The 15,943-nt window shown below is 43.1% G+C and overlaps 1 protein-coding gene across 1 annotated transcript in view; it reads left to right on the forward strand.

Moving 5' to 3' along the window:
* The window catches only part of ATAD5 (ATPase family AAA domain containing 5), a 59,284-nt gene that overhangs the window by 42,285 nt on the left and 1,056 nt on the right, over positions 1–15,943 (forward strand). The window contains exons 16-22 of the mRNA XM_083148237.1: positions 4,718–4,851; positions 4,959–5,052; positions 6,278–6,342; positions 6,415–6,595; positions 11,275–11,435; positions 11,774–12,573; positions 12,781–12,939. Of these exons, the coding sequence (XP_083004363.1) occupies positions 4,718–4,851; positions 4,959–5,052; positions 6,278–6,342; positions 6,415–6,595; positions 11,275–11,435; positions 11,774–12,573; positions 12,781–12,939 (1,594 nt within the window). The remainder of the gene's footprint in view (positions 1–4,717; positions 4,852–4,958; positions 5,053–6,277; positions 6,343–6,414; positions 6,596–11,274; positions 11,436–11,773; positions 12,574–12,780; positions 12,940–15,943) is intronic.

A 15,943-nucleotide genomic window follows, 5' to 3' on the forward strand; every position in this document is an offset into this window, starting at 1 on the left:
TTATTGGGGGGGGAATCTCAGCTGATCTACGGGGGCGTCTTTGAGGGGGTCCCTCATCACCAGAGGAGGAAGAGGAGCTTAAGACGAATCCTTCAAATTCCCCGCTTGCATCACTGCCTGTGTCAGAGTCAGAGGCAAGCATGGCATATGCCTCCTCCACTGAATACATTCTCCTGGATGACTGGGAGGACATTTGGGATGCCATTTTTATTTTTGTGTTACTGGTAGTGAAATGTTTCAACACGTGTATAGTGTAGGGGGGGGTACAAACTTTATTTCAATCCGGGGGGTATGTAGTGTGTAGTGTGTATGTGGTGCAGAAAAAAAAAAATACTTTATACCAATAAAAAAAAAAAAAATGAAGGGGTTAAAAATAAAAAATTGAAGGGGTTAAAAAAAAAAAAAAAGGTCCTGCGCCAAAAATTGAGCACAGATGTTGGTCAGTAACGTCTGTCACTGAACAGCGCTCAAAGGCAACAGGAATCTGATCAAAAAAAAAAAAAAATTGATCAACCCTGTGCCGAAAAAGCTGATCAGTGATGTACGTCACTGATCGGCGCACAGTGGCCACAGGACACCCACAAAATCAGTGTGTGTAAAAAAAAAAATTAAAAAAAGACCCCACAGCACTCACAAAAAAAAAAAAGGTGATCAGTGATGCGACACTGATTACCAGTGAGGGACAGCAGGTGCACAACCTTTGGTGCAACTGACAGTGCAACTGGCAGCAACTGACAGGTATATATATAAAAAAAAAAACTCTGCGCCCCCAGAAAGTTGCTGATCAGCACAGATATACTGATCAGCACAAAAGGGGGGGTAGCAGACACAAAATATACACTCTCTATCACTCTCTGTCACTATCTCTCTCTATCTCTCTATCTCTCACTATCTATCACTCTAGGACACTGCAGCAGCAGCACTGACAGTTATATGTATAAAAAAAAACTGCACCCCCAAAAAGGGGGGGTAGCAGACACAAAATATACACTCTCTATCACTCTCTGTCACTATCTCTCTCTATCTCTCTATCTCTCACTATCTATCACTCTATGACACTGCAGCAGCAGCACTGACAGTTATATATATAAAATAAAACCCCTGCACCCCCAAAAAGGGGGGGTAGCAGACACAAATCTCTCTATCTCTCTACCTCTCACTATCTATCACTATCTATCACTATCACTGTATGACACTGCAGCAGCAGCACTGACAGTTATTTATATATAGAAAACCCCTGCACCCCCAAAAAGGGGGGGTAGCAGACACAAAATATAGCTCTCTCTGTCACTATCTCTCTATCTCTCTCTATCTCTCTCTCTATCTCTCTATCACACTGCAGCAGCAGCAGGAAGTCTCAGGAAGTCAGATCCAGGAAGCGTCCAGCACGCTACAAGCAGTGATAAGGTGATCAGGTAAGGTATTTGCAAGGATCAGGTAAGTATTAGCAAGGATCAGGTCGGTATTCACGGCAGGCAGGCACGGTGACCGTTCTGCACGCTATTCCAGACCGGAATGGCGTCTGCAGCGCAGTCACCGTCAGTTTAAATGTCGCGCCTTGGCTGTGATTGGTCCGTGGGTCCCACGGACCAATCACAGCCTTGGGGGCAGGTGGGGTGAGGGTGGGGTGAGGTGTCATCGTCACCGATGACCCCCTCATGCCCCCTGACGCCCGGCGGTGATTGACACCTGTGTTACCGAGCGTCTGATTCGCTGGTAACACAGGAAAACGCTGTGAATGGCTGTTCACACTGAACAGCCAATCACAGCGATCGCCGACGGGGGGGCGGCATCGCAGCCCCCCCTGGGCATGCAGGGACATGTCTGCTGTCAGGGACAGCAGACATCGTCCCTCTGTCACTGCGTCTCGAGACGCAGTGACAGTTTAAACTCATGACGTACATTTATGCCATGTGTCGGGAAGTACCTCCCGGCCATGACGTAAATGTACGTCAAATGTCGGGAAGGGGTTAAAGAAGTGCCCCAAAACCAGAATCTTCTTTCTTTTTTTTTTTTTATTCTCCTCTTAGCGTATTCGCCTATATTTGACTCCTGTGTGTGTGCCACCAACACATACACTCCCTTTTTGTCACAATAGGTATATTTATTTAGGTTGGTCTCCACTATTAAACATTCAGAATTTTTTTTATATATATATATATAATTTTTTTTTTTTTTTTACTTTTTTTTTTGTCTTTTTTTCTTTTCTTTATAAACATGTACAGGGTTGGTTTTTGTCTCCTGAGCAATACCTTTCTGGTAAACCACAAATTACTTGCTAGAAATGGTAAATCAATATGCATAGTGATTTCCCTTTCATTACTGGATATCCATATCGATATCTATTTGTTGTGGGTATGTGTGTGGGGCGGGGGGGGGGTGGGGTTGGGGTTGGATTGGGTGTGTGGGGGGGGGGGGGTGATGGGAGGGAGGATATGGAATTTCTTTCTTGCCTCTCTGGGCGGTATTCAATGTGAATACCGGCGACGTGCAGTGAATCCTGTTTAGGATTCGCTGCACATTCGCCACTGGTCGCCGCATTCCGGAGCCTCGCCGGCTCCGGTATTCAACGAGTCAGGGGCTGCCCCTGACCGGCGAATATGAGGTCCTGCGGCGAACGCCGCAGGAAGCCTGAGGACGGTGGCAGGCAGGGAGATGGAAGTCTCCCTGCCTACCCCACAACGTTTGTGGGGGGGGAGGTGGGCTCCCCGGGTGCCAGCAGGGGACCGGGCATATTCACTACACCCGATCATGAATATGTAATGATCGGGTGAAGTGAATATATGAATATCTGAGCGGCTCGGCTCCGGCCCCCTGCTGGCTGGTCTGTGTAAAAAAAATATATATATATATTTTTAAATTAAATATATATAAAAATAGCATGCCCCTCCTCAGAATAAAATTCCTGATTTTTTTACACCAATTGTAAAACACAAAACACTTTATTTTAAAAGTTCACCTTCCACTTCACCATAAAAAGATAGCGATTGCTACTCTGTGAATCATGGCGAAAAAAAACCTTGAAATGTATTCGCCATCTGGTCATTGAATAGGGTGATTCACAGTTTTAGTCAGAAATTCGCCTTACAGCACAAAATCGCCATAAAAACCTGGCGAATCAACCTCATTGAATACCGCCCTCTATAAGAAAAAAAAAAAATTTCTTTCTCTCACGTTGGTAAACTACCCTCACATAGTAATACATTATAATACCGTGAAGTCTGCGTCACACAGTAATTCAGTACACAAAACACTGTATAGGCACAGTAAGTAATTTTTCCTTTTTTTTTTTTCTCTTTCTTTCTTTTTCTTCTTCTTTTTTACACTACAGCAAATGCCCTTACACAGCAGTATATTATATTGCTGTCCTATGCACGTTAAGGGAAATTAAGGAGGTAACACAGTAGTTAAGTATAGTAAACACTTAGGAATGATAGACATGTACACGTTAAATGTAAGGAATAGTATAGGCACAAAATACCCTTTTTTTTCCCTCTTCCTCCCTCTCTCTTCTTCCTTTCCTTCTCTCTCCCCTTCCCTTTTCTCTGTTTTTTCTCCTCCCCTCTCCTATATGCATATACACAGAAGTGAGTAAAAATTGGATTGCTAAATGCTATTTTGGTGTTGTCTCAGATAGGTAAAGTAGTGTTCCCTCTAGAAATGAGGGCGGGCAGGGCGCCGCTGCACGGGGGCAGCGCAAGGGGGGCGGACCAGGCCCGTCGACGTCACGAAAAGGGGCATGCCCAGGCCGCAACGTCACGAAAAGGGGTGGGCCGGCGCTAAAGGAGGCAGGCCCGGCACCGCCGAAGTTACCGTGCTGCCGGGGAAGCGCTGGGAATCGCCGTCTAAGGCACACAGCCAGGGCAGGCACCACGCTGTTTTAGTGGGGCGCTGCTAGCAGGGCGCATTTTGCCCTGTAAAAATCGGGCAGGGCGCAGCGCCCCACTAAAACAGCCTAGCGGGAACACTAGTAAAGACCATCCCTAGAGAGATTTATACAATGTAAATATTTGCTATGTGTATTATAATTTGTTTGTAAGTGTTGTGTTGATAAAAAAGAAAAATGTAATAAAGAAATATCTGATAATAAAAAAAAAAACATACAGAATTTAATATCCTTTCTTGGGACCTGCTGTCATGGAATGAGAAATCCACCCATCACTAATTCCGATTCTACTGTAATAATGTGCATTTTTGTACATTTTCATTACATTCATTTCTCTGATTTTATTTTAAGGGGACTTTGAGGTTCCACTTTCAGTTTTGGTTGTTACTAGTGTATATTTTTAGTTAGTGAATTGTACTCCTTTTGTTTCTTTCCTATCAGGCTGTGGTAATCCAAGTTCTCTGCTACTGGACTTGCCATACCCTATGGCAGGCATTCCCAACCATGGTCCTCAAGGCACACCAACAGTCATGTTTTAGTGATATCCAGGCTTGAGCACAGGTGACTTAGTTAGTACCGGGGTTATTTTGATCTACCCATCTGTGCTGAAGCCTGGATATCACTAAAACCTGCAGTGTTGGTGTACCTTAAGGTCCATGGTTGGGAAAGCCTGCCCTATGGTGTCTGGGTCCCCAAAAATGAATCAAAGATAGATTCCACATACTGTAAGTAAAATAATTCTCATTCGTTAATAAAGATCCAATTTTAAAGATAAGGAAGTGGTTGGATTTTTTGATTTTTTTTTTTTTTTATGCATGTTTTTCTCTGCAGATATTCAAAGTATTTCTGCCAGAAAGTCACATGATGACAAATCCTCAACAATTCCACCTGTGGCACCAGATAAAGGAACAGGGGCAGATGAGTCTCAACGTAAATCTGCTACGTCCCTCATTCTCTTTGAAGAGGTAAGAGTCTCGTGACAGATGTCATTGGCTTTTGTGTAAAGACCAGAATTACATTGTATTGCTAAATGAGTCCTTTTACTACTTAGGAAGCATTTTCTGTTTTGCAGGTTGATGTAATATTCGATGATGATTCTGGGTTTTTAAATGCTATAAAAACATTCATGAGCACTACAAAGAGGCCAGTAATTCTCACTACAAGTGGTAAGTTGACTTTATTCTTCAGATGCTGACAGTGGTACTTGGTCACCCGGCAGAACACAGATGCTCACTAAACTAAGTGCAGTTGTATCCATTATAAACCAGCATTTATTTTACTCTGATTGCATTTCCAGTTTCTTTTGTGTACATTTAAAATAACCTGTAGCAGTTACACCTGGAATCGTTTTAAATGTTTTCAAAAACTAGCTGGAATAACATTGAGTGCAGAAGGGGCTAATTCATATCCTGCTGAAATTGCTACGGGATGCATAAAGGACCGATTATCTGCATGCGATATATGGATCTGGACGGCAGCACTCTGTCAGTGATTGACAGTGTGCTGCCATCTGTGTGGTGCTGCAACAGCCTCTGTTTGTGAAAATAGAAGTGTGACGTGCCCTTTAGGGGGGGAGGGGAGAGGTCAGGATCTCACTCATTGGACCCAGAGATTACCTGGCCTCTGTAACGGTTACTTACGCAGAACCATTAAAGCCTCCCATTTGTGGTCCAGTGATACAATGTTGCGTTCCTGGATGCAACTCGTATCTGCTGCATGAGGCGTCTACTTTTAATAGATGCCTCCTGCTGCACTGCCATACAGTGCTGGAACTGCTGCTTCCAAAAAAGGATCAGTGATAGCTACTCCAACCACATCTGAATAAGACCCAAGATGTCTTTTATTTAGATAATGTGTTTGCACCCCTCCTCTTCACCAGTCTTGTGTTTCTTTACAATCCTGAAATACATGTACCATTGCACAATACCTATAATTTTTCTTTGGCGTGTGTAAAAAAAAAAAAAAACCTATATTATATAACCTCTACACATTAGTAATTGTAAACACAGCTAAAAGCATGGTAATGATCATAAGAACACTGATTACATTGATGTTTATATTTAGTGTAGGACTGACCAAAGGATGATGGCTTTGGAATGTGTTCATTTAATATGAATTACAATAAGCAGATGTATAAGTTAATGTGTTTTATGCAGAGTAGATGAAGTAGCTAGAATGGTGTTAACAATGTATTTGAAGAGTGCAGTGGTGCAATGTTATCCTCTTGTATAATTACAAATCCCTTAATCTGTGTTCAGAATGAATATAATTTATTCCAATTCAATTACCTTTTTAAATGTTTGTGTATAGGAACTATGTGTAAACCATTTAGTGTTGTGATTTTTTTATTTTTATATTAATAAAGATTTTGAATGTAATGTCCCTTCATAGATCCTATGTTTGGCATGGTATTTGATGGAGCATTTGAAGAGATTACTTTTCATACACCCTCTGTTGTAAGTATCAGAAAGTGCTAAATTCATAGTGCCTGCTGGTTTGGGATTCTTCTCATCTCATATTTGTTTTAGGTGAATGTTGCAAGTTATCTCCAGGTGCTTTGTCTGGCTGAAAACATCAGGACTGACTTTAAGGATCTTGTCACGTTTTTAACTACAAATAAATGTGACATCAGGCAAAGTGTTCTGCATCTGCAGTTCTGGGCTTGCAGTGGAGGGGATGGTTACAGAGAGAAGCAGCTGCTTACACCTGGTAAGAACACAACACACAGACAAACATTCCAAATGCATAAATTATTTTAATAAGAGCAGTTGAAAACTCATATGTCAAGATTGCATTTAATAACATTAGCCTGCATAAATGAATTAACAGGAAGTTAGGAAGAATTAAACATATGCAGTCTGCCTTCTGTTACAACCATGGTGAACTGAAACACATAGAGGTGGCTCCCATGATAACTGAAGGTGGCCATACACTACTGCGATATACTGCAGCAGTTGTATGACGTTCCTGGGCGGCAGGATCGACTGTTGGTCTGTTTGATATGTCACCAAATGTGTTGATGTGTTTTGAGCCGCTAAAGGCACTCTTGCAAGGACCGCAGCGGCTTGAAACGCCTCTGATACACATTTGGTGACCTATATCAAACAGACCAGGACTGCCCAGTCTCAACAATTGTGAGTCTAGAAGGATGCATGCACCTCCGGAGGCCCTCTGCTAACACCACCTATGGCTCCACCTCACAGCCTGGGTAAGACTGCATCCTATGTCCACTAACTTAAATGATAGGTTTGACCATGTAGTTGTGACACGCATATTGACGTCTGTTTCTGTGCCCCTCGCCGTTTCCCTTTCCTTCATGATTTTAATGTGTGTGTGTGTGTGTGTATAGTTTTATATTTATGTTCATTAAATACTGTTTCACCACAATTACCCACCCTCGGTGTGAGGGACACCAAACTATGGACAGCAGGGCTTTACAGAATAAAGGATTGCTTGGTGAAAGTTGTTCACCATTATACAAAGATCTGAACCTGCCCTCCAACGTTGAGGTCACCTCTGTTGTGCAGGTCGCTAGAACTCAGGGCGTCACAATAATGTAATATAGCAATAAAGCGTTAGGGTATTGGGTGATATAGAGCAGTGGTTCCCAACCCTGGTCCTCAAGTACCCCCAACAGTGCACGTTTTTCAGGTCACACACAATGTTCCCTCTAATTTTACGAAGGCTGTGTGCGGCAAAAGATTTTGGCTGTGCAACTTTGGAAGGAAATTTACATTTTTGTGCGTCACTTATATATAACTGGAAAATGACATTCAGCATTTGTGTTAACTTTACTTCAAAATGATATTAAACATTTAAACATTAAAACACAGCACACAATGTAGTTAATGGGTGAAACACACATCAATTGAGTCCACAACTGCAAAAAGGGACCACAGCTGCTTTGTGCGCTCTGTTGTAATGTCTGTGCGCACGCTCGTTGAGTTGTGTGCGCGCGCACATGCGCACAGCTTAGAGGGAACACTGGTCACACAGCAGGTGCACTCACTAGTCAGACCTTACAGGTGGAGCTAATTATGTCACTTGTGATTCTGTGTGGAGACCTGGAAAACATGCACTGTTGGGGATACTTGAGGACCAGGGTTGGGAACCACTGCTATAGAGTGTAACGTGTGTGAAACTGATTTCTCAGTTAAAGATTTTACAGAAGTAAAAAATTATGTGAACAAATAGACAAAAGACATACAAAGAAAGTGGTATAAAATGTGAATGTGTGTTAAATAGTGATGCCCTGAAGTGGCCCAGGCAGACTAGCTCAGGGGCCCTGCACCCAAACATTCGCATCAGTGGCTAGCATGTCAGAAGTTAAGTCACAGGAACAGGCAATGTTCTCAAGTGGTTGGCTTTGTTTTTTAATTCAAATTTTCAGCATAACAATCACATTAAATACATAAAGGTATACACAGTTGAAAATAATGTAACCAAAATATGCAATTGTCTTATGGTATATATACACCATCTTGGTAGAACAATATGAAATATCAATGTGTTATAAAGTAATCATGTCCTATTGGCATAATGGCAACAGGGAGACAATCATGTATTCTTTGTTACAGCTGTTGCTTTAATATGTCCTTATAACAAACACCTTGCAGCCAGAGAAGAAAACTTTGGAGTAAGGGGGGGTTGACTGGGGTAGCTGCATAGCAGTGTGGCTGCCGAGGACTGTTCTGGTTCTTATCTGCGTCCTCGATTTTAGAAAATAAAATGTTCAAGCCATGGTGTATTAAAGTAACAAGTTGGGTTATCACATTAGTCCCTGTCCCAGTGGAGCTTAAAATCTATATTCCCTACCACATATACACCACCCACCCACACATTCATTACAGGATTAATTTTGTTTGGGAGCCAATTGACCTACCAGCGTATTTTTGGAATGTGGGAGGAAACTAGAGTATCCAGAAGAAACTCGCACAAGCACAGGGAGAATATACAAGTGATCCAGAAACATGTACTCCATTTTTCATAGACTCTAAAGTCCCCATGTTCCAGATCTTGACAAATTTCAAATTAAATAGATTTCTAGATCTTGGAGTCTTTAAAAAAGAGACTTGCGTGGGACCTCAAAAAGCTCTTGAAAACCAGTCACCCCTGGACAGCACACTAGTGATTTAATAGGGGTTAAAAGGTGTTACACAGGTGAAAAAAAAGTTGTTAAGTGTAATATTGGTAAAAAAAAAAAAAAGTTAAAGTGCTAAAATGTGCAACTCCAAGGCAACCCTTTGGGAGCTGCATCCCAAATACATCCTATAAATTATTGTTCACTATAGAATTTTTTTAGGGCAGTCTGCTGACCACGGCAAGGGCATATTTTTCAATCGTGAGGGCACATTTTTCAGTCAGGAAGGCACGTTTTCATTTTAAAGGGCAAAATATGCTCTATATAGATAGATAGATAGATAGATAGACACACACAACACAATAGTAGACCCCTTATACTTGCTCCATAAACACTATGCCACACGGAATCAGCCAAAGTTCACGTTAAGGTGCCCATACATGGAGCGATGTGCTCCATGCATTTCAAACTAGATCACATCTAGTTAAAAATGTATGCGATGTGCAAAAGCAGCATGCATTTTGAACTAGATGCAATCTAGTTCAAAAAGTACGTGCAGCACATACTTTTTGTGCGATGCGAGGGACTGCCCATCACCTTGCAAAAAAAGGATCGCTCTGTGTATGGGCACCTTTATGCCAAAATTAAAGTGCCAAAATTCATGTTATGCCACCTGGATTGAGCCCCTTTTTGGTACCCGGACTGACAGAATTCACATCATGCCACACTGAAAGAGCAAAAATTCAAGTTATGCAACATATATTGAGCCAAAATTCATGTCCTGCCACCCAGATTAAGAAAAAAAAAATCACGTTTTGCCACACGGTTGATCCAAACTTTACATACAATCACACAGATTGAGCCAAAATTCGGGGACACAGGGAGAGAGGCATGCATGGGCACACAGGTACAGGGGCACGGATGGGCAGGGAGAGAGGCACATATGGGCAGGGGCAAAGGCACACATGGGCCCAGATGGACAGGGACAGAGGAAATTATGGGCAGAGACAAAGGAACACACAGGCTGGGACAGAGGTACACCTGGGTAGGGGCACACATGGCGAGAGGGGGGCAGAAGGTTGAGCAGGGGTTTGAAAGCATAATGACACTTTGAATGTGTATTGTACCTTGTTCTGCCCATCTCAGTACAGGGCTTCCTCTTCTCGTTGCCAGCAGCGTTGGATCTCCCTCTCCCACGGCTAGCAGGGCAGGGTTCCTCTCCCTTGAGCTGGGTCTCACTCTCCCCACCACAGTGCAGGGCTTCTCCCCAGCGCACCTGGACTCTGTCCCCAGCGCACCTGGACTCTGTCCCCAGCAGTGCAGGGTTCCTCTTCCCAGTTCAGGGTCTCTCTATCTCTGCACTCGGCGCCGACTCTCCTTCTCGTTGCCAGTACAGGGCTTCTCCTTCCTGGCACTGGGTCTCCCTTTCCACTGCTAGCAGTTCCTCTGCCTTGCGCTGGGTCTCCTCATCGGCACTGGACTCACATTGGTACTCTGTAGGCAGCACATGTGGGCACCCTGTCTCTTCCGGCCAGAGAGATACAGGCGCCGCTGCGCTGGAGAGAAAGGGGATGGTTCCGCATCCTCCTGTTCACTGCTGGCCACAGTGATCGGGGGGGGGGGGGGGGGGGGGGAGGTTCCCGCTGAAGGCAGTTGGTAACCTAGGCAGCGGGGTCTGGGAAGGGCGGACAGGAGGTCCCTGCGGCATATGGACAATCAACGGCGGCGTACCTGCAGTGAACGGGACCTGAACTAGTTCCCATCCGCCGCAGGGACCCCGCTGCTGATTGTCCATACCCCACAGGGACCCCACCAAGATTGTCTATACACCGCAGGCACCCCCTGCCCAGTCCCTGCTGCCCAGGTACCACCTGCCTCCCAGGGACCCACAGACCTTATTTTGTCAGCGGCTGCTATTTACTGTGCAGGGCGGCAAAAAAACGGGCAGGGTGCAGCGCACTGTGAAAAAGCTTATAACTACTAGAGGCCAACTAGTTAAAATCATTCAGAACAGGTAGGTGGGTTTCTACTCCAAGCTTAAAGAGTTCCAACCTCCAAATATACGATCACAATATTAAGTGTATGGGGGTTATGTGGCGCTTCATGTTTGACTATGACCAGCACAGAAAGTGGTTTAATATTGAGGATGAGAAAGCACTCGGCAGTACCGCGGTTACAAGGTATTTTAATGTATGCAATGTGCACAAAGAATTGTAACCTAGAAAACAGGTGACTATTGTGGATATGAACTATTGCAATCAATTATTTATGGGGTGGTTGTTGTTTTTTTTTTTTTTTTTTTGGTCAGGTAATCACAGGAAATTGATATCTGCTACAGTAACGGATGTGAATTTTTGCAACAATGTTGCTTTAAAAGACCCTCCAAGAATTCACTATGGTTGTGCTGAAAACTTGATGGGCCTGAATAATATCATTGCCCCGACTGAAGGCTTGATATCTTTTGTAAAGGTAAGATGCAGATTAAAGGAGTGGGGACTGCTTTATATACAGTGCTTTAGAACTTGCAGTGTAATAATACTTTTTCTAATTTATCCTGATTAAAATGTTGTAGAGAAAAATGCTTTGTAGTATGTAGACACTGATTATCATCTTGCTCTTGAATGTTAAGCGTTAATTATTTACATCGTGTAAAAACAATGCTATCTACACAAGCAGGATTGGCTCTGTTCATTTCTCTTCGCTTCCTGAAGAGTTAAATGGCAGAATAGGAGCGTGCTCCTATTTCATGAATGCTGACAATAGAAAATGGTTATTTCAAATACTAACTGAATGACTTTGTGTTTAAGGGTAAAATCATGGACACAGCGGAATGGGACAAGATCCTGCAGCTGCTGGCAGAGTTTCAAATGAGAAGAGTGGATTTCATAACCAGTAATCTAGAGTTCCTTTTACCATTACCACTACGCATAGTGGAGCCACAAATAACTACCCCATGCGAGAACCCTGACATGGACTGTCCCAACAAGGATGGAAGTGTCAAGGTTTCTGTACAGTCGAAGCACAAAAAGAAGCTGGTGCTTCTAAATGACAGTGACTTGTTTGAAAGTGATGCAAACTCTCTTGATGATATACTCTCTTTGGCACCAGAGAAAACAATTCAAAGTGAACTTGAAGCCAAGAACAGTTCCTGTATGGATGATGTGGTAAACAAACTTTCAGAAACTGCTGTTGCAAAGAGAAAACTCTTGCCAGAAGACTGTAAATCTGCCCTCCTTGTGTATCGCTGCCTGGATTCATTAGCTGATTTTGCAGACAACATGTCTTCTCTAGATTGCTATACATCTTACACAACTGGAGAAGCTGACATTTGCAGTCGAAAGTGGACCGAAAGCAGATTAAAACATGGCCTTTGTGATGGCCTGCGCACAGAAGCCAATAACCTTTGGGGTAGTCAGAGCTGTGGCGAAATCCAGGCCCTCATAGAAGCACTCTCCTTTCGCAAGTGTTCTTTTGAACTTTCGAAAGCTTTGGACTCCTCTTTGGAATTGTGCAAGCAGTCTGGAAAAGATCCAACCGAAGAACTAACTTTGCACGTATCTAAAGCCAGAGAAGAGGTGCACTTCGGGCAAACAGCCAATAGTAGAAAGTAAGCATTTGCCGCCTTTGTTTTTGGTTCAATGATGGTTCTGAAATCAAGTTTAATACATTTGTGATTTATTTACATTTGTGATTTATTTATATGTCTAGAGTAAATTATCTAAGCATCTATGCTTATTGGATTGTAAATTGAAGTCCCTTCTGTGTCTCTGCTGAGATATTGATGTGTTTGTTACTCTTTCTTCTATTTCATTAGTGTATCGGAGAACAGGTCATCTGTTGTGAAAACAGTGTTATCCAACAGAACGTTTATCAGCCTGGGGAACAGGCAAGAGAATGTCACCGACTATCTTCCCACACTTCGCACTATTTGCCGGTTAGAGAAGGCAAAAGAAGAAGGGAAGACTAAGCGGAGGTAAGATTATTTTAAGTATGTGAAACCAGGTATCAATCACTGACGTCAGGGCCTGAGGACTCGGTTTCAATTATATCTAGTCAATAAATGTATGAATAGTATCCTGTATTAAATTGCAAGTGATTGTTCAATAATTTGAGATATGTATATTCAAAAGAAAATTTAGTGAGGTACTTTAAAATTGATATCCCACTAAACCACTTACTAGGAGCTAGGTCACAAGACAATTAGAGCTAGTGTACAGTATTCCACACAAATAGACAAAGTAACTCTTGAGCGCTAGACAAGTCCTGCTGCTGCTGATCTCCAAATAATAGTTCAACTGTGTACTATAAGATAGGGGGGAAAAAATCAAACTTTTTTTTGAAGATCTCTCACAGCGCTGGACCCTTGGAATCAGGGCAAATTAGATGTTTATATATACTTGATAGCAATATTTAGTAGTACAGTCCACTCCTCTTAAAAACTCCAAAACATTTTATTTAAAAAAAAAAAACATGAAAAACTCCAAATCAAGAAAATTGCTTCCACATACAATAAAAAGACAAAAAAAAAATATTTCCTCTCAAGCAATGTCACTGCACCATCTCGAAACGGGGAAATTAAGATGTAACAAACCAGACCTTTTCTGGGTAACTTCTCTGTCAAAAACAATCTCATGGAAAAAGATGTACTTCCCGGGTATCTCCTATGAGCATTTAGGCATAGTCTGAAGCGACCTTTTCTAAGGCCTGGAGCAAATAGAGGAAAAAAGACACTCTCACCCTTCCGCTGTAGTCACTGGTAGGGTCCTTCCTATCCTTCGGTCTGGGGACGTCACGGGTCGATACACTGCCAATGTAATCTTCTGTGCACCCCTTTTCCTCTGGATATCGGCCTTTTTTAAAATAATTTTTTAGGCGAGTGCTGTTACTCTCAGTGGCCGCACTGCCACTGCAGCCACTGGTCTCTCCTATTTCCCAGTATTACTGACCCCTCTGGCGTTTAGTCCTTGGATGTCAAATGGGGATGGTACAGGAGCCAAGAGACTGCCGGAACGTCTCTGGCTGGGGTGCGCAGATCTCAAACAGCTGAAATCAGCTGTGCGCTGTTCCCTTCTCCTGTTCTCGCCGCGTCTGGCTGTCAGACTGCTCCAGCGGGTGGGTGGTGGATTGCGGGACTGTCCATACGCTTGTATGTATGTTTTTGTCTTAAGATTAATTTTGCTTTGTATTCCTCTAAACCAGGGCTAGACAAACCAGTCCCCGAGATCTCCAAACAGTTCACGTTTTCTAAACCACCTAGCTGGTGCGCAGGTGTAGTCATTACTAACTGTCACATTTTTAAACATGTGCTGCAATCATTCCTAACTGACATTCTACAAATTCGCAGGCGGCCTTGAAAATGTGATCTATTTTTAGATGAAAAGGACCAGTTTGGCACCCCTGCTCTAAACCATCCCTATTTTAATACTAAATTTTAAGGTTTAGTTTTGCAACTGCTGGGGTCTCTTGACCTCTCTGGTTTTGTGCTGTGCTAACAAAGCAAATGTCAAGTGACCAGAACCATTTTCAGGCAGCACGGATGGTGTAATGGTTAGCATTACTGCCTCTCAGCACTGAGGTCATGGGTTCGATTCACACCATGGCCCTAACTGCAGAGTTTGTATATTCTCCCCGTACTTGTGTGGGTTTACTCCGGGTACTCCGTTTCCTCCCACAATCCAAAAATATACTGGGAGGCTAATTGGCAAATTAACCCTAGAATGTCTGTGTGCGCTTTTACATGTGAAAGGGAATATATATTATAAACTCCACTGGGGCAGAGACTGATGTGAATGTTTAAATATTCTCTGTAAAGCACTGCGGAATATGTGTGCGCTATATAAGAAACTGTTAAGAAATAAATACATTTTCTAATGCCCAACCCTGCAGAAAACCAGAATTTTAATTTACTGACTAGCTAGAAGTGTAGGATGTTGGCTGGACTGGGATGTTGCTTTACACAAGGCATGGTTTTGCCTTCCAAATGATTGTCACTTTAAGAAAAAACATCCAAGTTCAGCTGACATCACGCAGCTCAGGCAAACTCAGACTGGATTACGAATATCTGAGAAGTATCCAAGCACATAGCCTTTGATGCTAGCTTTTTGGATGCCAGTATGCCTCCCTTGATTGTACAACTGCAGCTGAATGGGTTATGTGGGTGTGCACAGGATAGGTCCTGCATCCTCACAATCAGTGCCACACAGCCTAATTCACAGATTAGTAGTGGTGAGAGCTGGATGAAGCTTGGCAGCATTCTTAAAAATGGGGTGTGTCACTAGGCTAGTGGCTGCATTCCTGGCCGACCACCGTAACATGACTGTTAGGGGGCATATACACTTAGCGATTTTAGCCCATTTTCTAAGCCATCTGTCTAGATCCATAGAAATTAAGGAAAGATCGTTCGGTGTGTATGCCCCCAGAACAACGGCGATGTGCAGTCAGATCGCGCTACATGCGGGTCAAGAAATGTGCTGAGTGATCTGTGCTAAACGAAAACGCTCAGCATGGGCTGAAGTCACCCCGTGTGTACGGGCTCTACTCTGGTGGACCTGTCTGTAATATGATGCTACATTTTCAGATGCAATAGCGGATCACACAAGCATGCAGAAGCATCTGTTTACTCAAGATACCTCCTGCTTTTGCATATTTTCATAGTAGCTGCATCTTTGTACGCAGCTACTGTATGAACTGTGTCCATCTGCTTGGTATGCAGTCATTAGATCTACAGTGTCTAGGTTAAAAACTATTGGTTGACATGGTCAAAAGGTCAATATGGGAAAAACTCATTTCCTTTTCCATGTCAGTCTTTTGACATTTGACCTTGTGACACTGTTGATCATTAGTGGTCAACCTTTTGACTGCGGACCTAGACATTGTAGATCTAATACCGCAAATCCCCCTTCTCAGTTCATGCAGCCGCTGATGATTTTGTCAGATTGCGCTGCTTGTACAGAGAACAAAAGGGAGTCGTTAACGGG

Source organism: Crinia signifera, chromosome 6 (genome assembly GCF_055691185.1).
Source record: "Crinia signifera chromosome 6, ASM5569118v1, whole genome shotgun sequence".
Taxonomy (NCBI): Eukaryota; Metazoa; Chordata; class Amphibia; order Anura; family Myobatrachidae; genus Crinia; species Crinia signifera.